The following is a 27043-nucleotide window of genomic DNA, read 5'->3' on the forward strand; positions in this document are numbered from 1 at the left end:
AGCAGAAATGAAATCTGCTGTAGTCATCTACAATGACCAGCACATACTTTGCTCCTCCCAAACTGGCTTGCATTGGCCCCCCAAATCTGCATGCACCAGCTCTAGAGCTTTTGTTGTCTGCCTTGTGCTACTCTTGCTTACAGGAAATACCTTGGACTTTGATGATTTACATACTGTAAAATCCAAGTATGCCTTACACTCTTTTAAGTTTAACCCTTCTCCAAACTGTTGTATCTTTTGCAAAACTCTGAAGCTGGAATGGCCAAGCTTTCTGTGCAAGAGATGAATGCATGAATCATATTGTGCCACATTTCCAAATGTTTGGACACATTGAACCTTTTGTCCCTGCAACACATAAAGATTATCCTGTTTTATGCCCTGTGCACATACACTTCCATTCCTTTTTATGTGACACTTCCCATTTATAAATGTGGTCTCAAACCCTTTTTGGTTTAGACCAGAGACACTCAGTAAATTATGGGAATCAGCACACTGCCTTTTGCTGTGACTTTCGCCTTCTGGCCATTTGCCAAGGCTACTGCATCTCCTTCAGCTGATCCATTCAGAAAAACAATTTTGAATTTTGACTAGCCCAACTATCTATTAACCATTTGTCTCTTCTATTACAATAGCTAACTTTTGCAACAGCAGCTTGTCCATCTGTTGTTTTTCTTCCTTGCAAACAGTCTTTCTTCAAATGATTCTCATCACCACAGATGAAACACCGCCATACTTTTTCTTTCTTTGTAGAAAATATTTATTGAGATCTCTGATCTCTGCCGAAATCCTGTCTGTTGCTTTTCTCTCTTTGCTCCTTGGGCTCTCACCTCAGGAATTTCTCCTAGTGGCTTCTTCTAAAATGGCATTTGCTTTCTTCAGAAATCAAACAGGCTTTAAGGGCTTCCTGCCTTTCCTTTACATAAGTCCTGCTCTGGTTTGCACTCAAAAACAGCTGAAACGATGTCCCATGTTTCATCAAGACTATTTAACACCAACAGCACCTTCTGAGATTCAGGAATCTGCATTTCATGCTGTTCCAACTCAATAAAGTCTGCATGTGCAACAAATGCTTCTCCACAGTCTTTTGTGTAGCAACCGGGTTCTGTATAATTGTCTCAATAATTGCACAATATTGCATGCTGATGCACTCAGATGCACACTTCTTAATTTCAGCCAAACCTCATTTGCAGCCTTTAAATCAGCTACATTCAAGAATTGTTCATCTTCTAAACTTAAGATGATGTGCCTTATCATGCTGCCTTTGATCTGCTGCTGCTAATGGTACCTGGGATGGATTAATAACAATATCCCAGAGCTCCTCAGTCTGCAGGAAGCATTCTATTTTTGCAGCCCAAATAATATAATTCTTCTGTCTCAATCAAGGCAGAGAGCTCTCTTAACGCAGGCTGTCCTTTAACAGTTCAGCCTTACTGTGTGCTTGGTGTGCTCTGGGCCCATAACCTGTTAGAGTTTGTAGAAATCCAACCAGCACACAAGTAAATAATTCAGCAGGATTCTTTTATAGAAAAAACTTCTTTATATACCATAATATAAAACATAATGCATGTATGCATGTATGCAATACCCATGCAGCTCTTGCAATGTAGTAGCAAGTACAAGAAGCAGAAGCCAAAACCACCAGAACTGAAGCACAGAAACACAGAAGCTTTATATTTATACAGACCAGTTACCCTAAGCCATGGCTTAGGGTAACTGGTCTGTATAAATATAAAGCTTCTGCTTCTTGTACTTGCTACTACATTGCAAAGTTTTTCATATCATTAAATAGTTCTTCTGACACTTAGAAGAAGGAACTCACGGTTTATATACAGACTGAAATGACACTATTCTACAGAAGGAGATTTTTTAAAACTGCAAAGAGAAATTTAATGAATATTTTAACAATAATTTGGGTAAAGATACAGTTAATGACTGTTTGGCAAGTGAGCAAAGTCATTATGAGAGATTATTTAATCAAATACAATTGTTTAGAAAAGAAAAAAACTCTCAAGAAAAGATACAAAAGGTATTGGATGAATTTAAAATGAAAAAAATCTGACTTACAGAAGACCAACAAACTCTAAAACTATACATCAAGTTAAATTATTATGCCAACAATTATTGTGTAGCCTTTTCCATTAGCAGGGTTCCCTGGTGGCTGATTGGTTGGGGCCTTGCCCGTGGATTTGAGACAGGAAGGGCCCCTGAAGGAGATTTCTGGGAAATAAAATTCCCAGCAGGGGGAGTTAAAATTGGAGTGCTGGAAGTAGGAAGATAGTTTCAAGCAGTTGAGGATAAAAGGACTGAAAGGGAGGAACAAGAACGAAGCTATTGTGAGGAAATGAGGCTGCACTCTTTCAGAAAGAGAGAGATTGCCATCCTAAGGAAGAAAACATGGCTATATCTCAGCCTAAATACTGTATACTGGCTGCCAAGAGAGGGAGAATCCTTAGGCCTCTCAACTGGCTTGCAGAGGACACATTTGTGTGACAACAGCTTGTACAACATTGCTCACCATAAGGTTTAATATTTTAAATTATTGTGTTGTTTGAGTTTGTCTAAATGGCCACAATAGAAGCCTGCAACTCCCTGTATTGGTGGACCAGGTTGGGCTGGTCCCCTGGGAAAGGGATAGAAGAGTCTGATTGCCAGCAGTCTTTTCAGAGGAAGCTCTACACTATGTTGACCATTCTGAAAATGTAAATAAAATTGAATTATGTAAAACAAAGACATTTTGAATTTGCAAATAAACCAGAAGATTATTGACATATAGATTGAAAAAAGAAAAAGAAAATATAATGATTTGTAAACTCCAGGAGAGCAAGACAATGTTGACAGATCTCTGTCTCTGGATTCTACATAGGATGAACAGGTCAGACATTTCACAAAATGATTAATGGATATAAATAAGAACAAAGAAATAGCAGAGCATTTAAATCTAGAACATTTTGTTACAGAATTCAAAAGTAGAAGTTCTGCAACACAGAAACTTTGCAAGCACAATTAAGCAGAAACAGCTAAACTGATATATATCAACAGTTTTAACATATTTCAGAAAAACTGACCAAACACAATCTTTCTTTCTTTTCTCTTTCTTTCTTTCTTTCCTTCTTCTTTCTTTCTTTCTTTCTTTCTTTCTTTCTTTCTTTCTTTCTTTCTTTCTTTCTTTCTTTCTTTCTTTCTTTCTTCTTTCTTTTCTTTCTTTCTTTCTTTCTTTCTTTCTTTCTTTCTTTCTTTCTTTCCTTCCTTCCTTCCTTCATGCACTGCAATTATTAATTGATAAGATGCTTGTAACTCCCCTGCCAGCTTCATCTGTACTGGTATCCTAACTTACTTTTCCTTTGCCCATCCTGTTGTTACATGTATTTTTATCCCAGAACAGGGAATTAATGTCCTGAATTTGGAGATACAAAGGGTCAAGCAAGGAGGAGCAATAATAGTTTTTTGAAGAACAATTTGTTTTTGAATAATTTTATCTATTTTAATTATCCCCTAATTAGTTTGGGTGAATGCTGTGGATAGATATATTTTTCTTGATTTTGCTAATATGTTTCCAGAGCTATTTCATTACATCCTTGTAGATAACATAGGTAAATGTAGGAGAGATTTTAGAGTGTTCTGGTGGATTTAGAACTGGATGAATAACCGCATAACTCTTAAATGATTTTGCACTGATTGCTAAATAGACTCAAGAAGTGTGAGTCTTGAGTCAACAGCATGCCTACAGTTGGTCTACATATTAGTCTCCTTCTATTTTTAATGTTGTTGGAATGAGTAATAGTGATAATTTTGACAAACAGGAGGATGAGCCACAACCAAGACAATGGTCAGAGAAAATAAATCTGAGGCCAAAGCAGAACTGTAATTTGAGACATATCTGATTTAACCCTCCCTAGTTCTCTTGAACATAAAAGGAGAAGGGGCGTTGGTCCTACCTGAATGCTTCTTCTCGGGGAGCCGAAGGGAGAATCCAGGATGGGTCTCTAGTCTCCTAGCTCTGCAGACCGAGCTGAAAAACTGAGGACACACTCCCTGGTAACGGTCCCCAGTTCTGAATGACGTTGAAGTGAATTCAGCTGCTCCTTGTCCTCAAACAGATAATTCAGTTGATACTGCAAAAAAAAGGGACTCCCTATTCCGACCAGACAGAATACAGGGTGGGACTGGATTCTCCCTTCGGTTCCCCAAGAAAAAGCATTCAGGTAGGACCAATACCCCTTCTCCACTGAGCCGAAGGGAGAATCTAGGATGGCTGATGGCTGTCCTACGGGTGGGATCTGGATTGGTTGGAGGTCCCTACCTCTACATGCACACGCTGCAGGACTCATCTTCCAAAGGACGCCTCTGCTAAGGCAAAGGAGTAAATTTTGTAATGTCTTATGAATGGGGTCACCGATGACCAGATCGCAGCTCTACAAATGTCCAGAATCGATGCCTGCATTGCCCAGGCTGTGGTGGTTGCTGCACTTCTGGTTGAGTGTGCTGTAATCCTCCTGGGTACAGGAAGGCTCTGTAACTAACTCATAGGCCTTTGCAATGCAGGCTCTGAGCCAGCGACCTACTGTGGAAGGTGTCACCCTGCGACCCAAAGTTGACCGCTGAAAAAAAACAAACAGGGCTTCCATCCTCCTAAGAGAAGAAGTTCTTTTAATGTAAATACGGAGGGCCCTCCTAACGTCCAAGGTGTGCCATTTTTTTCTCTAGTGCATGGGTATGTTCAGGACAGAAATTAGGCAAAATCAACTCCTGTGAACGATGGAATAAGAAATTCACCTTGGGCAGGAAAGTAGGGTCCAACCGCAGAACCACCCTGTCTGCATGGAATACGCACAGATCCTTCCTGATGGATAAGGCCGCCAACTCTGAAATACACCTGGCCGAGGTAATAGCCACCAAGAATGACACCTTGCACATGAGAAGGCGAAGGCAGACTTTACGTAAGGGTTCAAATGGGGGAGAAGTCAGTGCCTGCAGGACCTTAGGCAAATCCCAGGTGGGGTAGCGGTGGACCACCGGTGGCCTCAAATTCGTGGCTCCCTTAAGGAAGTCTTTCACCCTAGGGTGTTGGGCCAGAGTAGTAGAGCCCTTGACCGAAATCACTGAGGCCAAGGCAGCCACCTGTCTCTTCAAGGTATTGGGGGTGAGACCTTTATCCAACCCATCCTGCAGGAACTCTAATACCTTTGCAACAGAAACAACAATGGGTTCCAATTGGCGACAAGCACACCAACTGCAGAAAATCTTCCACGTTGCATTACATATCCTGGTCGTGGAAGGTCTTCTGGCCATCTGGATGGTCTGAAAGACCTTTGTGGAAAACTTCTCCCGTTTCAGGATCCCCCGCTCAAGCGCCAGATGGTCAACCGAAACCAGGCTGGATCTGGGTGCTCGATCGGGCCCTGGCTGAGGGAGATCTTGTGCAGGGGAATTGTCCAGGATCTGGTGACTGACAGACCCACCAGTTCAGCGAACCAAGGACGCCTGGGCCAGTAAGGGGCTACCAACAGAACTTCCACCCTTTCTGGCAGTACTTTCCTGATTGCCCCCGGAATCAGGGGAAGGGGAGGAAGGCATACAATAGTCCCAGGGCCACCTGCACTAGAGAGCGTTGACCCCTTCTGCTCCTCGGGCAGGGAATCGAGGAAAGAACCTCGGGAGGTGCGTGTTCTCTGGTGATGCAAAGAGATCCAGAATCGGGCGGCCGAAGCGTTCCATCATCTCCTGGAATAGACTGGGACGCAGTCGCCATTCTGACTGGTCGACTGTGGCCCTACTCAACCAGTCTGCCTGCATGTTAGATACTCCCGAGATATGTTCTGCTCGTAGGGATAACAGGTTTCTCTCCGCCCACCTGCACAATTGAGTTGCCTCCTGCATTAGAGATCTGGAGCGTGTGCCCCCCTGCCGGTTTATGTGGGCCTTGGTAGCCACATTGTCCATGAGGAGAAGCACATGTCTCCCCCCCACCTCTTGCCTTAGATCCTTGAGCGCTAAGTGGGAAGCCCTGAGCTCTAGCCAATTTATGTTGTGGGCGAGCTCCTCTCATGATCACCTCCCCTGGGTGACCTGGGCTCCCAAGAGGGCCCCCCAACCATAGAGACTGGCATCGGTGGTGATGGTAATCCTCTGGGGTTCCCTGTACAAGCATCCCTGATCCATGGCTCGGGACTGCCACCAATGGAGGGAACGAAGAACTGGCAAGGGGACGCGAACCCTCCTTGGAGAGTCGCCCCTGCTCACCCTCTGGTAAGGGAGCAGGAACCACTGAAGGGTTCAGGCGTGAAAGCGGGTCCACGGGACAATCCCGATGCACAATATCATTTTGCTGAGAAGTTGAGACAGCAAGATGATAGGCGCCTCTCTGGAAGATAGGATCAGCGACGTGACTTCCCTGATACTGTCTTGACGCTCCTGTGAGACAAAAATCTGTCCGGCCAAGGTATCTATAATAGCCCCCAAATGCAAGAGCCGAATCGATGGTACTAGGTGGCATTTGTCCAGGTTTATCGAGAACCCATGCTCTCGAAGAATCCTGATTGTCTACATCAGATCCTCCTCCTCCTGGGGTCTGGAAGAGGATGCTATCAGGATGTCGTCCAAATAGCATTGGATACTTATGGGTAAGGCTCTGAGGTGTGCCGCTACCACTGCCAGGAGCTTGGTAAAAGTCCGAGGGGCTGATGACAGGCCGAATGGGAGAGCCCTGTATTGAAAATGGCGGCCGCCATAGCAAAACCTCAGGAACTGACAGTGGTTGGGGTGTATGGGCACATGGAGGTAGGCCTCTGTCAAGTCTACCAAGGCCAAAAACGTCTCCCTCCCACAATCCCTGTAGAATGGAGTGGAGGGAGTGCATCTTGAACCTTCGGTAGATTAGATGTCTGTTGAGCCCTTTCAGGTTGAGGATTGCTTGCCACCCCCTCGAGGCCTTTGGAATCACAAACAACATTGAATAGAAACCCTGTCTCTCCTGATCCACTGGAATTGGCTGGATGGCCCGAATGTCCAGCAGATGGTGGATCGCCGATTCCATGAGATCCCTCTTTGAGGGGTCCCTGGAGATGGGGTAGCACACAAAGGCTCTTGAGAAACTCTAGAGAGAGACCCGACCGTAAGGTTGACAGGATCCAAACGTCCATCGTGGTCTGTTCCCACCTCTGACAGAACAGTCCCAGACGGCCCCCTATGGGGGATGAGGCTCAGGCGTCACTTGTTGCGCCTGAAGGGTCTGTTGGAACCCCTAAAGGACCTTCTGCCCTCTTGCCTCTGATGCCCTCTGGCGGCAAAGGCCTGTCTATTGGCCTGAGAGGAGGATCTCTGGAAAAAGGGCCTACTTTGATGGGGAAAGCCTGCCCCAGTTTCCCTCTGTTTAAAGGAGGGCTTCCTGTAGTAGGGATGAGACCTGTAATCAAAGCGCCTCCCCTGGGAGGGCAGGATCTTTCGCTTGTCCCTGGTTTCCATCAAAAAGGGATCCAGGACTTCCCAAAAAAATCTTTCTCCCTTAAAGGGAGCCGACACCAGCTTCCATTTGGTTCTGACGTCCATCTGCCAATTTCTTAGCCAGAGAAGCCTGTGTGCTGTTATGGAAGAGGCCATGGCTCTGGAAGAAAATTTGGCTGACGTGAGGGGGGCATCAGCAGTCAATTGAGCCGCAGCTATAATCTTATTCAGATCCTCAGGTGGGATTCTGTCCTGTAGCTGCCTCAGCCACCGCAAAGAGGCCCGAGTAAAAAAAGATGCAGTTGTCGATGCTCTGATGGCCCAGGAGTCGGCTTGATGAGCTCTCCAGAGCGCCATCTCCTCCTTCCGGTCCTCTGTCTTTAAAACATCCTCCGTATCAGGTGGGATGACAGATGAGGAAGCTAGGGCTACCACTGGGCCATCTACCTTTGGCACTTCCATAATGTCCAAAAGGTCTTTGTTCACATTAAATAAGGTAGACTCAGACCCACTGGGGCAAGTGTACATCCCAGGGGACTCCCACTGCTTTTTGATCAGGTTCAGAAACATCTGGGGCACAGGTACAGCATCCACCACAGATGCTTTCTCAGTGAACAGGAAATCCTCCTGATCCTCTCCTTCAATGGGAAGGTCCTGAGTGACCGTGTCCTTTTTGAGATGAGCCGTGCTCTTGGCCTTAACCAGCAAAGTCTTGAAAAGAGCCGCCTGGAAAAGGCCCTTAAAGGAGGGGGGACCTGCTACCTCCGGCTCCTCATCCGAAAAATCCCTTTCTGGAGGAGGTCCCTCTCAGAGCCATACATTTGGCTGCTTTCTGAAGGGGAGGCCAAGCGCTCTCTGAAGTGAACTGGCTGTTCTGCAGAAGCCTGCCCCTGCAGGACTCCTCTGTTAGTTTCCAAATAAGACAGCTGGCCCAGCTGGTTGATCTCTGCCTTCAATTCCTGTCTTATTGTCTGGGAGATCCAGGCTCTCATGAAGAATGGCATTTCTTGCATCTGGGTCTCCTCCGGTCGTAAGCCAGCTGCTGTAGGTGTAAAGGTGGCTGCAGGCACAGGTCTGGCTCCGCTGGAGACTTGGTCTGCAGGTGCTGCCATCAGGATCCCCTGAGGTGGCTCAGAAAAATTGTGAGAGGTCTCACAATTTGGAGGTTTCACCTGATTTGGAGGTTTCCCTGCAAATCGTGGATACTTGAGTTCCCAGGAGACCAGGCAGTCATATACTGTCTATCTGCCAGTTGGTCTGGCTGCCTGTCATCTTGAGGAGGAAGTTTGAGGGGTGGCTCTGTATTCAGCCATCTTGGAATCTCTCACTGCCCTGTCAAACTGTTTGTCTATGGCTTTTTGTCTACGCCTGGCCTGTCTATCCTCAGCCCTAGAGGGTTCTTAGGGGCTAGAGCCCTGGCTGTAATCCTAGCTGCTGCCTCCAAACCAGCAGACCTGGGATTAGGAGATCCCTTTACAGCATTCTTTCTACCCTTCTGAGGAACCAACAATTCTTGATCAGCTCCCTTGGTGGCCATCTTTGAGCCCGCCAAAAATAACTGTCACTTGACAGGGATAGAGAAAGGGAAAAAGAAGTGAAAAAAATATATTCAGCCTAAGCTGTCAGCTACAGCCACAGTAGCTGTCCACCACTTCAGGAGGCTAGTGCGACCCAAAGTGGTGAGCTCAGCCCAGCTCCACAATTCAAAAGCTGAGTCAAGGAAAAAAAAGTTGAAAAAACGGCTGCCTCTTTGAATTGCAGCAAGCCCTGACAGGTCAGAGGCTTGCGAGCCTGGCGCTGGCTGCACCGCAATTATCAGGCAGACTCAAGCATCTTGCAGCTGCCACAGTGCTCTGGGGACTGGATGGGGGGGTCAGGATTTAATCCCGATGGCCAGAACCCCCCCCCCCAGGGACAATCCTGGAGACGAATTGCAAGATTGTCCCCAAATGAAATAAATGGCCACTGCCACCGAAATGGGACAGAAGCACTTAGCAGCAGCTGCGGCTCATCCCAGGCAAGGGAAAGTGGATCAGGAGAAGTTGAGTTAAATAAGACGCCGACTGCCGCCCCAGCCGGGCCACATGGGCTCTCAGGGTCACCTCCACTCAAGTTTTGGCACAACAAAAATCAGTCCACCAGCAAGGAAAGTAAAAAAAAAAAAAGCAAAAAAACGCGAACCGGAGAAAAGGCGCGAAAAAAAGGAAAGTGCTAAACTGGCAAGCCAGCTAGTTGTCAAACCTGATCTAAGCCTCTCTGCGAAAAAAAGCTTAATCCAGGAGGTGAATATTCTTCTACAATCCTAACTATTCAGAGCCCTTAAAGGGAGGTCTGAACATGCTGAGACCGAGTGAAGAACTGGGGACCGTTACCAGGGGGTGTGTCCTCAGTTTTTAAACTCGGTCTGCAGAGCTAGGAGACTAGAGACTACCCATCCTGGATTCTCCCTTCGGCTCAGTGAAGAAAGTAGAGAAGTGTATTCAAATTTGAAAGAGTCTGTTACTGTAATCTTATAGTAAAAAGACTTGTACATCACATCTTTGGGCTACCTTGAAAGATTGACAAATAGAACAGAATAGAGTAACAGAGTTGGAAGGGACCCTGGAAGTCTTCTAGTCCAACCCCATGCCTAGGCAGGAAACCCTACACCACTTCAGACAATGAATAACTGTCCTTCTTGGATGAGAAGCAAAATGTTTTCAGAAAAAAAACAAGAAGGTCCAGTTGCCTCTTGAAAAAGCACCTTTGGGACAACCATGACCTGGAAGACTGAGAATCTCAACAGGTATGTCCTTAAGGAAGTAATTTGCTGCAGGTATTTGCTTGTCAACTTTCTTAGGAGAAGGCTGGCTAATGTGAGAAAACAGAACCATTACAGGCTGTGGAATGAGAATTACAATATTGAAACTGAGAAGAGAACTCATCATGCACAGATGTCTAGGAGAAAAAGGCTTTCAGAATTAGATAGCTTTATATTATTTTATTTTGCATTCAAAGCTTTATAAGATTCCCTTTACATTTATTTTTCCCTGAGGCTTAATCTCCATTTGGATAGATTTTTTTTTAATGTTTAGGCTTACTCTGTGAATCACATTATTTTCAGTAAACTCAACATCCACGTTTCTTTTTCCTACTGCGTGATTCCTAATAAAATGAACATTATTTTAAACAGAACTTTTGGATATCGATTAGTGGCAGCCTCAGTGAAATGCTCCCTTGTGTTTTTAAGGTTTTTATTTTTATTTTCTGTGACTCATGGTGGATTACATTCACCAAAAATGGGCTTCTGAACATCAGACAACTTTCTAGGAATAATTCCTCCTTTGGTTTCTCCTGTCTTCCCTCAAAGACAGAGGGAAGATATGTAGATATTGTAATTGGCACAGCAGTGGCTCTCTTCAACAGCTAGAGGGGAAAAAAACTGGAGAAAACAAAGGAAGCATAGAAGAGGAAGGCATGGAGGCATTCTGGTAAGATTGAGAAGCAAGAGGACTTAGGACTCCACTCCCATCGCTTCACCTAACAAACTTACATTCACTAGTCAGTAAATTAGATGAACTGCTCCTTCTAAATTTGGACAATTCTTTCTAACTCAGCAGTTCTCTGCTTTACATAAATTTGACTCAGTGAGACTATTGAGGACACATAGATCCCTGGATTTCAGTTTCAAATGATGGCTTGGGTTATGGAGACATTTGGGAAAAAGAGGTGAGGGGGGAATCTGCTTCTATGTTAATAACCGATGATACAAGGATGTCACAATACTAACGAAATTTTGCTGTGTAGCCTTAAAAACACTATTCATAAATGGCCACATCTTTTATGCTCCACAAGAGTTATCCTCACTCATCTTGATTGGGGCTTATATAAAACCCCAGGCTTGCAAGCAGTGTGTTGCAAATCTAGCTGCCCAGATTCTGTGCACAGAATGGAAATACCCAGACTCCCTACACATCGTTTTAGGGGTTTTAACAGAGCTAATCTCACTCTTCAGCTGTCCAGATACACTCAGCACATCAGCTTTCTCTCTAGAGGCAACAACATATTGGATCTATTGCTACACCACATTAAAAGGTGCTTACCGCTCATTCCTAAGAGTGGCTGTAGGTCTCTCTGATCATTATATCATCCATCTAATCCTAATCTACAGGCAGTAACTTAAAACTGAAAGGCCTGTGGTCAAAACAGTGAAATCCTGGACTCAGAAAGCAATGTTAGAGCTACAGGCTTACTTTGATTGCATAGACTGGAGTGCTTTTGAAGGTGCTTCAGCAGACTTGGATGAATTCACTGATACTTTGACATCATATGTTAGCTTCTGTGAGGACATACAGTATGTGTGCCTATCACAACTTGCCTATATATATCACAATAATAAGCCTTGGTTCACAGCTAAGCTCAAGCAGCTACATCATGCCAAAGAGAAGACCTACAACAAAGAAGGCAGGACTTTTTACAATCAGACCAGGAATATATTAACAAGGGTGATCAGGGTAGCAAAGGGAAGCTACTCCAAACAGCTGAGAAACCATTTCTCAGGTAATAAACCATCAACAGTGAAGAACATCATTGGCTACAGCAGACCTCCCTTCTTTACTGAAGAGAATTGTTGATTGGCAGATGATCTGATCTGTAGGTTTGAGAGGAGATCACTGTCATCTAGTTACCTTCCTCACCTTAGATAAGTAAGCAGCCAAATCTCCTACATTTATCTCCATTCCAACAGCAGCCAACTCTCCTACATCTATCTCCATTATTCTGGGCCCCCCACTTCTGGTGATTTTCGAAAAACGTGTGAGGTCTATTTCATAAGCAAAGGAATGGATAACCACCAAGCCCAGACAGAGTAGCTCCTTCTTGCTTGAAAATCTGTGCTGAACAACGTATCTTCAACTGCATCTTTAATAAATCACTGTAGGTGTATTACCGGTATATCTCTTCTTGCTTCAGAGACTCTACTATCATCCTGATTCCTAAGAAAGCCTCAATCAGTGAGCTAAATGACTACAGACCAATTGCTTTAACATCTGTAGCTATAAAGGTCTTTGAAAGGTTAGTGCTGGCCCTCCTGAAAACCTTTATGAATGTACTGTTAGACCACCTTGCAGTTTGCCTACAGAGCAAATAGATCGGCAGATGTTGCTGTCAACATGGCACTGCACTATATCTTGCAACATCTTGAATCCCTGGAGATCTATGTGAAGGTCCTATAGATTTCAGCTCAGCATTCAATACCATCATTTCAGAAATTCTTTACTTTAAACTGAATCAAGTATCTGTGCCTGCAGGTGGATTATAAGCTTTCTGACAGATAGGAAGCAACAAGTGAAGCTAAGAAAAATTGTATCTAATACCTGGGCAATTGACCTTAGGTGCTCCTCAGGGCTGTATGCTCTCTCCATTGCTCTTCTATCTATATACCAATGATTGCATCTATAGAGATCTTTCTGTTAAAGTACTGAAGTTTGCAGATGATACAATAGCTATAAGTTTCATTTGAGATGGTGATGTGTCTGCATAGAGGTGTCCAAACCAGAAGCCAGCCAGTCATCTATCTGGGATGTTTGGCTGGTGTTCCTGTGCTGAATGGAAACTCGGATTCAGTGGTCCAATGGAACCTTTTCAAGTGTATAATTTTGTAATTCTTATGACTTTGGTTTTGCTCATATTACCTATAAAAATCAAAAACACTTTGGACATATGCATGTATGTGTGCATGCATCCATGTGTGTTTATGAATATATCATAAATCAGCCATTTTTTAGTTTAATGCACTTGTCATGACATAAACAAGACCTTATGATTCAACAGTATTTCACAGAAATGGATAATAAAGTCTGAAGGTTCCATCCGCTTTTGTGCATGAAAGTAGTAACATTGCAATATAGTAGCACTGTAAAGTAATAGAAACATTATTCGTCTATTTAAAAATTGTGATGGTTCTGATTTTTATATTGTGACACAATAAAGAAATTTCACAATTTGTAAATCCCATCTCATTAGTCCTTGCACACTTTTTCCACATCTCCACACTTCATACTAAATAAAATTAAGAAGTTTTCTATTTATGTTGAGAATATATTGAGGTTTCTTAAATTTATTTTCCTTGTCGAAGTGGAGTTAAAAAAGTTAAGATAGTGCTATGATCACATGATGTAAGTTTTATCTTTTTCTTACACATGACTTGTGTAAAATGGGATAGGTTTTAACTGCCTAGTTGTGGCTGCTATATTGATTGCTCATCTGTCTGGCCTTTCTGCAGATACTCTTGCTTCCTCAGTAATTACTGTGAAGCTTCTTTGGAACTTTCTGTGAATTATCCTAAGTGTGGTTGACATTAAGAAAGACATTAAGAAGTAACAGTAACAAATAATAAAATAAAGCAGATAAAAAGATATTAGGCCTAGAGGTTTACTGTATTACCTGTTGTGGCAAAATAATAATAACATCTTTCCCTCAGCAATAATAATAAAATACATTAGTTACTGAAGAAACAAATTGTATATGAAGAAGTAGTGTTCACTTACTTGAAATATCTGTTTCAAGGAGAAGAGGGCCCGCCTTAACTCCCGTCCATTTGAGTTGTACAATTTCTCTGAAAGGACAAAACATTTAAAAATTGTCTGATTATTATAATCAGTTGTGGAGCATGTTGTTTAGAGAAAAATATATGATACCTCCCCCACTTCCCTATGGCAATGTTTATAGTATGAAATACCATGCATATGTAAAAAAAGGTGCAATAATAATAAAGAATACAGAAAAACAAACTCAGAGCCAGATTGGATTGAGAAAGTCTGTGCTTTATCTCTAATCTAAAAGAATAATTTGGGAGTAGTAATAGGATACCTCAATTAATTAACCATTTACATATAACATAAATAAGTACCTATACCAACATTATTAAGTTTTAAAAGTTTGTCAAAGTTTATAAATCCTGACAGTAACTTACTCACTCACGCAGCCAAGTGTAGCATACTTTTGCCATTAAGCCAACATAGTTTACCAAGTGAAAATATTCAAAAAAAAAATGTTGTGATACAATCTGGGAAGTTGTATTTAATGAGAAAAAACCCTGTATTTTATAGCTATGGAGACTACAGGTAGTCCTTGACTTACAACCATTTGTGTAATGACTTTTGAAGTTACAATGGCACTAAAATGTGACTTACGGTTTTCTTACAATCATTTCTGCATCTGCATGGTCAAATGATCAAAATTTGAGTGTTTGGCAACTGGCATGTATTTAGGACAATTGCACTGTCCTGCGGTCATCATTTGTAATCTTTCCAGCTGCCTTTTGACAAGCAAAGTCAATGGGGAAAGCATGATTCATTTAACAACTGCAATAAGTTGCTTAACAGCTTTGCAAAAAGGTCATAAAATGTGCTAAAACTCACTTAACGAGTGCCTTGCTTAGCAACAGGGATTTTGGGCTCTATTGTGGTCCTACGTCAAATGCTACCTGCGTATTTTATGGGAGGGGGGAGATAAATCTGAAAATAGGGCAAATCTGAAAGAGGTTTTATAAGGATAAAACATTTGCAAAAGAAAATTGAAGAGCAAAACCAAGACAAACCTTTTCAAAAGCATATTGTAATAAAAATGTCTAAAATCAAAAGTATAAACAGATTTATTTTTAAAAGATTATTCAATTTCCATATTTTTCACATAAATGTGAAGGACTGCATTAAACAGTACTATTTGAATAGTAAAAGTGACCAAGATAAAAGACAAAATGAGTTTTTGAAAAATAAATAATTCTAAAAACAGCCTTCTGAAATAAATTACTGTCACAATAAAGAATGTATGGTCATTGTATGCATAACACTATTTCTTGAATACACCTAACTCTACATTCTGGATCCTAGCCACTAACATTGCATTCAACCGAAAATGGCCAATTCCAAGCCTTTTTAAATTGTCTTACTAGCTCCATTAAGCAAAATATTCTGTTACTGTACACTTTGGTAGTGATAACTCTTTCCAAGTTTTTTTTAATTGATATTGGAATGGAACAATACAACAAAGCATTCTTTATTGCATGCAGATGATACTAATTCTGATTCTGGAACACTTTGCTGGAGTTATAAGGAGAAAAAAAAAGAAATGTTGCAATCTTGCATATCCCAGATTTGAAAGTCCAGAATTCGTAGCCATTCAGTCTTGAAGAGCTGAGCTGTATCCTGTTCTTTTCTAGTATCCTCTCTGCCTCCAGACACTTGGACAGAACCTCAACATTCACTTGGATGGCTGGGGACGGAGATGTGTAAGTGGCTATCATCCTGAACTGACATATGATTTTTCCCAGATGATTCATGTAGATATTAAAAAGGGTGAGAAGGCAGAATCAGCAGTTTAGTAAAGTGCCCTTTAACATTCTGAATATAATGCTGAGAAGAGAAAAAGGATCACTGAATAAATAGACTTGAAATATGTTCTTTATTTCTTTAAAATATTGTAATGAACTAAAATCTGATCTTAAGTCATAACATTTCACCTTTGAAATGAAAACAAGATACAAAATTTGACTTTTTAAAATTTGGTTTGCAATAATTGAATGTTCAAGTTTCTAATTTAAAATTAAACTCAATATATAAATATCAGATATTTCATGTTCTAACACAAAATTAGAAAGTTATCTTATCAATGTTAAATTAGTGCCCCGATCACTCCATTTCCTTGATAAGAAATTGTTCTTGAAAAAGGTAAATTAAGGTTCTAGTTTCTAATTAGAAAGAGTGGATGGGAGTCAGACAGGACATACATATAAATACATCAATACATTATCTAAGAACACCTCCTTCTCTTGGATGGATATCTCAGGTCTCTAAAGTTTCACAAAGGAAAGAAGACATTTATTAATAAAATTAGGTCAAGGAAAAAGAAAGAAGAAACAATATTCAATAAATTGAGAATCAGGATGTTTATTTTTGACTTTGACAAATTTTCAAATTTTAATGTGGGAGACATACGAAGAAAGTTCATTATTTTTATTGCAGCTGTGCTTCCTTCTCCCCCCACGAATACTTGACAGGAAAGCTATAAAACGTTATCTCAGGCCATTCATCTGAATAGGTTTACTACAACTGAGCGGGCTTCAGTTCTGAATGAAAGTAAACCCAAGATCAATTTTCAGAATATATTTGGATTTGCAATAAAAAAAATCTTTTCTAAAATATTTTCCATAAAGGCCACTAGAGGCTGATATAACTCTGCATTAAAGGATATCCAGAAATCTCAAATTATTTCACATAACAAACTTCACCTTGGAGAAACATTCATCTTACAGGTCTTACCCCCCACCCCCACCCCCGTTATTCTAATTTGGAAGTGCACCCAAGACAGCTACCCTTAAAGAGCACTGAAAAGATATCAATGAGGTCGCAAGAGATCAATGAGGTGGCACCGAGCCCCTAGACTGGTCCACAGAGCCCCTAGAGTGGTCCCTAGAGTTATACCGCTATTTCTGCAAGTGCAATTTGTTTACGTGCAATTCAAAGTGTTGGTTTACCACCTTTAAAGCCCTACATGACATGGGTCTAGGCTATTTGAGGAACCTTTTCACCCCACTGAAACTGGCCTGCCCCACTGGTATTGACAAGAGGAAGCATGCTGTGGACCTCATCAGTCAGGGAATTCTGATTGGCAGGGTCCAGAGAAGCTTTTTTTGCCAAGGCCTCAGCCCTTTCGCACATCTTTCCCCTGAGATGAAATTGGCTCAAACTCTCCTGACCTTCTACAAGAGCCTGAAGACCTGGCTGTACCAACTGGCTTTGGGCCATAATGGGGGAATATCACACCGGATTTGGTTGATGGACTAATAGCAGTTTCCCCCATCCCCCATCTACATTCTGCTTTTTCCCTCCCCATCTTTTAGTTATAATTTTTAGTTATTATCTGTATGTATGTATGTACGTATGTATGATTTTATTTAAGCCGTCCAGAGTCACCTTGCAGCAAAACAAATTTAATAAATAATAACTATTAATGATACTTCCTTTGATTTCTTTTTCCAGTCACATCATCACCATCACCATCATCATCATTTTATTCTCTCTCACTCTTCCCCATATAAATTCACATACACATATGGAGGGAGGATAAAATAATGAGATCCAACCTAGAACTAAGGATAAATATCCTGACAGTAAGAACACCTAATCATTCGAGTAGCTTACCTCCAGAAGTTATTGGTGCTCCATCACTGAGGATTTCAGGAAGAGATTGGACAGTCATTTGTTTGAAATGGCATAGGGGTTCCTACTTGAAGAGGAAAAGCCCCCTTCGAACCCTATTATTTTATGTTTTATGCTCTGTTCATGATACATACACATAACGAATTCATTTCCTATTATTGCTGGAAATTGTGTAAGTTCTTTTGTTTAGACTCTCCAAATTCCAAAAGACCAGAGTGTAATACTATAAAAATAAATAGTTGAGAGATATACTACAATGTTGTTAAATGCCAAGGAAATCAGGAAATTCAAATGAGTATAAAGATTTATTGCAAGTTAAAACTCTCTACAAGAATCTGAACTACTAACAGTCAAGGGAAATTAGCAGAATTAAGAATAGAAAGGCATTTAAAATAGAGTCTTGTGGGCTGCCGGGACTCATGGCTGATAACATGTTTGACCCTTCCTTAGGCTCAGCCTGGTCATCTACTACATTATCCATCCCTCCACCTTGGCCCCCCTCCTCTTCCAGCATTGTATCTTCAAAGTCTGAGTTCTCATGTGAACTTGACACGGGTGGAAGGAGACAGTCTCAAAGGAATCCTCCTCCCACTATTCTGCAGGAGCTGGTCAGCCAGCTGGTGGTTGCTGTAACACACAAACATTGTTTAGAGGTTCCACTCCCCTTCCTGAGAAATGAAGGCCAGATGTGGAAAGCCCATCATAGACAATTCTCCCTCCTCCGCCCCGGAGGAATGCAGAGGAACTGATTAACTTTTCCTCTACAGGTTCCCCAGGAAAAATTGGATGAAACGATAGTAGCTTGGTCAGCCTTGGCTTGTCAGGGAAGCACTGTTGAAACTGATAATGAAATCAGGGGCATGAAGGTATCATGCACTTTCCCAGGAACAATTTGTAACAGTGCTTCCAATGAATTAAGTTCTGGATATCTTTGCCTCTTTTCCTAGATCTAGGGTATCTTCCACCTCATATTCTGGTTCTCCCTCTACTATGACTGATGGTGGAGGATGTCCCTGGGATCTTATTGTGCTTGAGGGGGAAGACATCTTTGGAAAGTAATGCTCAGTGAAATATTGGATGCACCTTCACTAAAGGAGATTAATTGAAGATGGAAGGCTAAAAGGTTGATTAGTGGAGAAGTTCAAATGGGTCCATAAATTTAGCATCTACCTTCTTGGAAGATCTTGAAATGGCTAACAATCTAGTAGAGAGCCAAACTTTGTTTCCTACTGCTATGAGTGATCCCTCATGCCAATGTGCAATTTAGGAAGTGTCATTTAATGGGGTGAAAATTAATTTTTGCTATTTTTTTCAGTAAGGGATTTAAAAATATGGTTTTTTACACTAAAATTCAAATCTGCTGTTAATTTTGCAATTGCACAACATTTAGCTTCATATGGTAAAACCACATCTGATCATATACCCCACAAATCTTTTGTAACTCAAATACTGTTAAGTTTTAGATTTGCCTATCAATAGTTATCACTGGCAATGGACATTTAAGGGAAGTAGGGATCTTAAGTTTTTGGTCTGTGGCTAGGCTTATGAAGTTGGAGGTTGACCCAGAATCTATAACAACAGGGATGGTGGTTTCCTGACCACTGGAAAGTGTCAGGATAGAATCAAATTTTAGGATACCTGACTATGGAGGTAATTGAACTCTATTTAGTGCTTGGATGGCATCCCCTGTGAGTTTGTAGAGGAGGGGCATTTTTTTCATTTCTCATGCCTCGGGGCTTATTGTCCAGGTGATGAGTAGTGAAGACATTGCTGGGCTGTCTATTGCCTTTCCTAGGAGTCTTAGTAGGGCAATTCATAATCATGTGGAGAGGCTCTCTGTGATAGAAACACAGAGCGAACTCTGTGTGCCTTTGCCATTCTTCTGATCCAGGTGCTTGTCTGGCTGCTCCAATTTGCATCAGCTCTTCAGCATCCAAATCCAAGGGGGCAGGGAAGCTCAAGGTAGTGAGAGGAGAACAAGAGGAGGGACAGAAAGAAGTCAGCTTTGCTAACAGTTGGCTGGGACTGCCAAAAATGCTTTAAGTTCTACAAGTCGAGACTCAGCTATTGTAGCAGCTAGGTAGAGATCTTGTAGGTCATGGAAATATCTCATTCTATCAGTTGTGAGATTATGGCCCTGTTGAGCCCCTACTTGAATTGTGCTCTTAAGGCTGCTTCATTTCAATCCAGATCTGCTGAAACGAGTTTGAAATTTTCAATGTATGCTCTGACAGAGTTGTTGTCTTGGTGGAATTGGTAGATGCATTGTTTGGCACTTTCTATCTGAAGTGCTCTCTAAATCAAGTGAGGAAGTAACTATCCAGGATGGGGTTATTGGTTTCTATGAGTGGAAGCGCCCATTTGGTAGTGGAGTCGATTAAAAGATGAGAATGAAGAAGATTTTTGATCTTTCTGTTGTAAACTCCTCTGGTGGGATGCTTATGAACACATCACACTGTGCTAGGAATGTTTCCATCTTATCAGACTCAGCAGTGAATCTCTGCAGTAGGCAGCTGGCAGACTTGGGGATGAGTGTGGCAGAAACTGGCAATTCTGCTTGGGTAGGTGAAGCAGGTGGTTGTAGCTGCGGAGGAATGCCTTGTTGAGTCAGGATTTGCATCATTTATTTAAAATTGGTTGCAAGATTCCTGGTCATGGCTTCAGTATTCTGGAGCCTGTAATTTTTTTTTTATTTAGGGAAGTAATTAAAATTAATGTCATGCACTGGAGAAACCAAGAGATTCTGGCAGTTCAAATGAACATAAAGATTTATTGCAAGCTTAACCACTCTACAAGAATCTGAACTACTGTCGGTCAAGGGAAATTAGCCGGAATTAAGAATAGAAAGGCATTTAAGATGGACCGAACTTAAGATCTCTTGTGAGTACAAGAACTCATGACTGATGATGAGTTTGATCCCTCCCTCGGGCTCAGCTTGGTCATCTCCTACAAATGTTTTCTGAGTGAGCCTTCAAATGTTATGCAAAATACTTCCCTCCCCATATTATTTGATTATGCAGTGGTAACTTATATAACTTATTAACTTATTATATGTTCATGCAGAGGTATAATCTTATGACTAAATTATATTTAGCTTGTAACTGTTGTCTTCAGATAGCTGGAAAAATGTGAAGCCGTGGAACTGAATAATATAAATATAGGCAGCCAAATGCCACTTGACACTGACATTATAATCAGTTTAAAGAATAAAAACATATCAGTATAGGTAGCCTTCGGCTTATGACCACAATTGAACCCAAAATTTTCATTAATTTTGCCCCATTTTACAATATTTCTTGCCACAATTGTTAAATGAATCACTACAGTTGATAAGTTAGTAACCAAATTGTTAAATGAATCTGGTTTCCTCATTGACTTTGCTTGTCAGAAGGTTGCAAAAGGTGATCACTTGACTCCAGGACACTGCAACTGTCATAAATATGAGTCAGTTGCCAAGCATCTGAATTTTTATTACATGATCATTGGGATGCTGCAAAAGTCATAATTTAGAAAAATGGTCATATATCACATTTTTCAGTGTGTTGTAACTTTGAAGGGTCACTAAACAAACTTCTGTAAGTCGAGGACTACCTTATGTGTTTCTATGGATATGAATTGGAATCCCATTTCAGAATTTCATTTAACATTTATATATATACATATATACGTACATATATACATACATACATATACATGTGCGTGCGTGCGTGTGTGTGTGTGTGTGTGTGTGTGTGTGTGTGTGTGTGTATTTTCTTAAGTTTTCGCGGGTACTTACATGCATGGTATTCAGCTTTGTTCGGGTATTTTCCCACGTCATTATAGTTGTGCTTTTAAAGTTGTAGCAACGTTTTGGCAGAATCTCATCTGCCATCAGGCTTCTGTATTATGTTCGTCTGTAAGTCAGACTTTTACAGTTGAATACCATGCATATATAAAATGGATCAATGACTTGAAAAAACATTAAGCTATGTCCAAGCGTTCAAACTTCCAATATCATAAAATGATCTATAAGCATTTATTCTGCTTCTAGGCTATATTAAGGCTGGTTCCACAGTTAAGAATAAAATTATAAAATCATGCTGTGCTAGGAATGTTCTCTTCTTTCTCTTTCTGAGCTTATTCATGCAATCTTACTGTAATATGGAAATTGGTATTAGGATTGTCTCTATAGAACATAGCTGATCTGAAGAAATTATGATGACAACTAAATTCATCCTTAACATAACATTAAGCCATTTGATTTGTTTTAGTCTTTGTCTAATGTATGAATTCAACTTTTTAAATTTCTAAACCACATTTTCATGATTTGGATAGGATGGCACATTATGTTAAACTTAAAAGAAACCACAGTAATAGCTGTGAATATTGTTCCTACCTCAAGTTTTTAACTCAACCAGAAGCTTAGAAAACCATGTAGCTTCAGATATCCTTAGATATAAAATAACTGAATATTTGACATAGGAGGGAAAGAATAGGTATAATATCTCAAAAATACATACAAAGCCCTATCTTTTATACTGAAAAATTGATAAAATAAAAGAATTTTTCTGGGGTTTAAAAATTCAGGGAATTATATGTTATATGATGCTATGTTTTGTGTTATATGATGTGGCTCCCATCTTCAAAAAAGGGGGAAAAACAGATCTACAGACCAATCAACCTGATGTCAATATCTGGGAAGAACCTAGAAATCAAGCAACAGATCTGCAAACACCTAGAAGCAAACAAAATTATAACCAGAAGCCAACATGAATTCATCAAAAACAGATCATGCCAAACAAATCTTATTTCATTCTTCAACCAAGTGACTAAATTAGCACAATATACTTGGATTTCAGTAAGGCATTTAATAAAGAAGATCACAATCTACTTTTTGGTAAGCTAAAAAAAAAAAGATAGACAGAATCACCACTAGATGGATTTGTAACTGGTTGAAGATCAAACTTAACACAAAGTCTTCAATGGGAGGGCATTTACACGGAAAGAAATAAGCAATCAGTTCCATTTTAGGCCCAGTACTCTTTGACATCTTCATAAATGATTTAGATGAGGGAATAGAAGTGGAACTCATCAAATTTACAGATGGATGTCAACAGACTTGAACACTGGGCCCTATCTAACAAAATAAAATTCAACGTAGAAAAAAGTAGGTTTTATATACTTAGGCAAGAAAAACCAAATGTACAGGTACAAATTAGGTGAAATCTGGCTCAATAGCAGTAATTGTGAAAGAGATCTTGGAGTACTAATAGACAATTACTTAAATATGAGCCGTCAGTGTGTGCAAGTAGCTGCCAAAATATTCAAGGCAGTCCTTGGTTGTGTAAACAGAGGGATAGTATCAGTATCATGTGAAATATTGCTTTATAAAGCCTTAGTAAGATCGCATTTAGAATACTGCATCCAGTTTTGATCAGCATACTATAAAAAAGATGTAGAGACACTAGAAAGAGTGCAGAAAATAGCAACAAAGATTAGGGGGCTATCGGCAAAAACGTATGCAGAACGGTTGCAAAAATGGAATTGGTTTAGACTAGTGAAAAGGACATGACACAATAACAGTATTCCAATATTTGAGCAGCTACCAGAAAGAAGAGGGTTTCAACCTATTTTCCAAACCTCCAGAAGGAAACACAAAAAACAATGGACAGAAATTAATCAAGGGGAAAAGCAACCTAGAAATTTCCTGACATGAGAACAATCAACCAATGGAACAATTTGCCTGCAGAAGTTGTGGGTACTTCATCACTGTAGATTTTTAAGAAGAGACTGGACACTCCCCTTGTCTGGAATGGTAGAAGGTCTCCTGCTTGAGCAGAGGGTTGGACTACAAGACCTCCAAGGTCCCATCCAATGATGTTATTCTGTTATTAAAATTATTATTTCTACTGCATTTCTTTCTTTCTTTTAATGATAGTTCTGTGGTTAGCTTGAAGCACTTCTATTTAATATACACATTATATGAGATATTTATTATTAAGTATCTTTTAAAAAAATTCTAATTAATTTAGGGAAATGATTTACATAACAAGATTATAGATAGTCTAACAAGACTACTCTGGGGATTTTATTTTTCAAATACTGTAATTTTTGCACTATAAGACGCTTCAGACTATAAGATGCACATTAGCTTTAGAAGATGGGGGGAAAAAATCTGCCTCTGCTTCCCAGTATTCATCCAGTATTCATCTGGAAGAGCAAACACTCTGCTCAGCTTCAGCACACTATCATAGCCCCAATGTGGCTTGTCAGGGCTCTGCTCCGTTGCATCCACCACCGATCAACTGAGCTGATCTGCTGCCACTGGTGGGAAATGCTGGAGCCTTCACTGCTGAGCAACTGATTGGCAGTTGAATTGGCCTCCCAGAATACCGCTGATCACCTGTTCTAGGTGGCGGGGATTGCCACTGCCATCTGCTGCCACCCATTCGCCACCGCCATTTGCTGCCAATTGTCACGGCCCATTTGCTGCTGCTCATCAGGGGCAATCGGCAACAGTGATCAGGTGGTGGCGATCGACAGGGGCAAATGGGCGGTGGTGATCAGCGGTGGTGTATAGGCAGTGGCAAACGGGCAGAGATAGGTGGCAGTGATGATCACCGCTGCCTAGAACAGCTGATTGCTGGCATTCTGGGAGGCTAATCCAACCGCCTATCAGCTGCTCGGCAATGAAGGCTCCAGCATCCCCAGTGCTGCAGGCGCATCAACCCCCCTCCCCCCTGCTACAATATTTGCTCTATAAGACACACAGACATTTCCACCCATCTTTTGGGGGGAAAGTGTGTCTTATAGTGCAAAAAATACGGTACTTTCAAACAATTAGGTTTCCTTATTTTGTTCTATAGATCTAACAACCATTTCAAAGTTATTTAAAAGAGAATAATAATCTTCCCCCAATATTGAATTAAGTATAAGTAGTCCTTGAGTTATGACTATAATGGTATCTGCCCTAGTTTTTCAGAGCTTTCTGCCTGATCAACTGATTGTCAGGAGACTTGTTAGGAATGTAAGTCACCTAACAGTTGGGTTGGAAAATATATAAACCAGGATAGACATTTTAATACTGTCTCTTTAAGGGAATGCTAAAATTGTAATTGGGTATGGTTCCTCAAATGGCCATAAGATGGAGCCAGAAACCTGGGCTGTTCTGTTCCTTTTCTGGAGAGTGTTATATATAGGCCTTAATTTGGGGGGAGGGGCTTAATTTCAATTAATGCCTATAAAACATGCTGGGACTTCCTATTGGGGGAGGCCGTATTATTGGAGAAACAGGGTATTTATTTAAAGGAACCTTTAGATATCAAAAATGATAATACAACTGATTGCTGGAGATTGAAAAAGAGTCTTTATGGCTTGAAGCAATCAGGATATGAGTGGAACCAGTGTATAGTTAAAGAATTAACTAAGATAGGTTTTGTAGCTGGCATGGCTGATCCATGTTTATTTAAAAAGAAAAGTAATGGTGTAGTTTCACTGTCGCTATTGTTCACTGATGACAAAGCACTAATCACCAAAACTGAACAAGAAGCTACTGAAATAATTTCACTATTAGAAAAGAAATTTAAAATAAAACAGTTAGGAGAAATTAAACAATATCTTGTTTAAAGACAGATAGAACTAGGGGAGGATACAAAATCTCACAGGCAGATAAAATTATCAAGCATCTAGATTTAACGCTGAGCCAACTGAAAGGCACTGGCAAGCTGCTAAGCGTGTGTTAAGATATCTGAAACAAACAATACATTATGCATTATATTTGGAGCCTAAGGATGAACTAAGTCTAACTGCATATGCCGATGCAAGTTTTGCTACAGACATAAATACACGTAAATCTACATCAGGTACTGTAGTATTATTAGGAAAGGTGTTGATTGGATGGAGGTCTATTCGACAGAAACATTTAAGTTTGTCAACAATGGAGGCTGAATTCTCATGTTTGTCTTTATTATGTACAGAATTAGTTTGTTTTAAACAACTATTGATTGATATGGGAATTGATGTAACAGATTCTTTTGTTGTTTATGAAGACAACCAATCAGCAATACAGATGGCTTCAAATCTTGCTGTAAAGACAAGAACAAAACACACAGATTGAAGATATATAAATGTGAGACAATGTGTGCAAAGAAAGATGATTAAGCTGGAATACTGTATGTCAGAAAATAACATCGCAAATCATTTTACAAAAGCCCAAGGCTCTGTAAAGCATAAGGCTTGCTGTGAGGATTATGGACTTAGAATGTAAGGTTGAGTATATTGTCCTACCCAAAGGGGAGAATGTTAGGAATGTAAGTCACCTAACAGTTGGGTTGGAAAATATATAAACCAGGATAGACATTTTAATACTGTCTCTTTAAGGGAATGCTAAAATTGTAACTGGGTGTGGTTCCTCAAATGGCCATAAGATGGAGCCAGAAACCTGGGCTGTTCTGTTCCTTTTCTGGAGAGTGTTGCCATTCCTGCATTGACTGTTGCTGATCATCGTTAGTCTTGATTTGATGTAAGTCTGTTACTGAACTGTTTATAATACTGGACTTTGTTTTTGGATTATCCCTGGACTGAATACTGACTGCTTTAACAGTGTATGACTTGGACTGTTTGTTGAACTTTGCTTAACTGTTTACTGGAAGTAAAAATCTACATTTTACTATACAGTTTATCTCTGTGCTGCTTGTGTGTTATTCTTCACTACTCTCACTACGTCTCCCTGTGTGCGCTCATTCTCCTAACGGGGAATTACCTCAACAAGACTGAAATCTTCTGCCAACTCTGGCTAGTCTTTGGAAAACCAGGCCCTGCAGGCTGAGGCAGCAGCGTCTGGATGAACTTTCCTTCCCTTGCTTTAATTCCTTCCTTCCTCCAAAAAGTCACATTTCAATAAAGAAAACAAAGAAACAAAAAGCTGGGATGAACAGACTTGTTGATTCCCCCACCCCTTCATTAGTGCTAAAACTCAACTTCCCATCTCTGCCCTCCAATCTCTATCCCTTTTAAAAACCTTACTTTGAGTCCAGACTGAAGAGTAAAGGAAGCAAGCAAGCGAAATAACTCTTTCTACAGCATTTTTTCTTGAATTGAAAAAAAAAAACCAGCTTAGAAAGTTTAGCCATGTGCAAAATGGGAAAGAAGAAAACTTTTAGTGTTTGTCTTACTGACTATAGGACCCAGCTAGGATTCATCTTCAGGAATATAAATGACCATGAGACTGCTACAGCCATCATAACTTTGAAAGAGGGTCACACGTTGCTTTGCATGTCTGTTGTAACTTTTAATTTTAGTTAACCGATCTTATTTGGGACAGACATTCCCAATTCCCAGGCCATAGCCCATTACCAGACCACAGCCCATTTGGAACTGGACCACACAAGCAGTGGTCGAACCTGCACGTGCAGCTCCATTTGTGC

General features: G+C 40.7%; 1 protein-coding gene across 10 annotated transcripts in view; it reads right to left on the bottom strand.

Moving 5' to 3' along the window:
* The window catches only part of FHOD3 (formin homology 2 domain containing 3), a 268815-nt gene that overhangs the window by 158146 nt on the left and 83626 nt on the right, over window positions 1–27043 (bottom strand). For all 10 annotated transcript variants that reach the window (XM_026678282.2, XM_087946239.1, XM_026678281.2 and 7 more), the window contains exon 4: window positions 13968–14035. In XM_026678282.2, the coding sequence (XP_026534067.1) occupies window positions 13968–14035 (68 nt within the window). The remainder of the gene's footprint in view (window positions 1–13967; window positions 14036–27043) is intronic.

Source organism: Notechis scutatus, chromosome Z (assembly GCF_049901735.1).
Source record: "Notechis scutatus isolate UNSWTSFEM ecotype Mainland chromosome Z, rNotScu1.2, whole genome shotgun sequence".
Lineage (NCBI taxonomy): Eukaryota > Metazoa > Chordata > Lepidosauria > Squamata > Elapidae > Notechis > Notechis scutatus.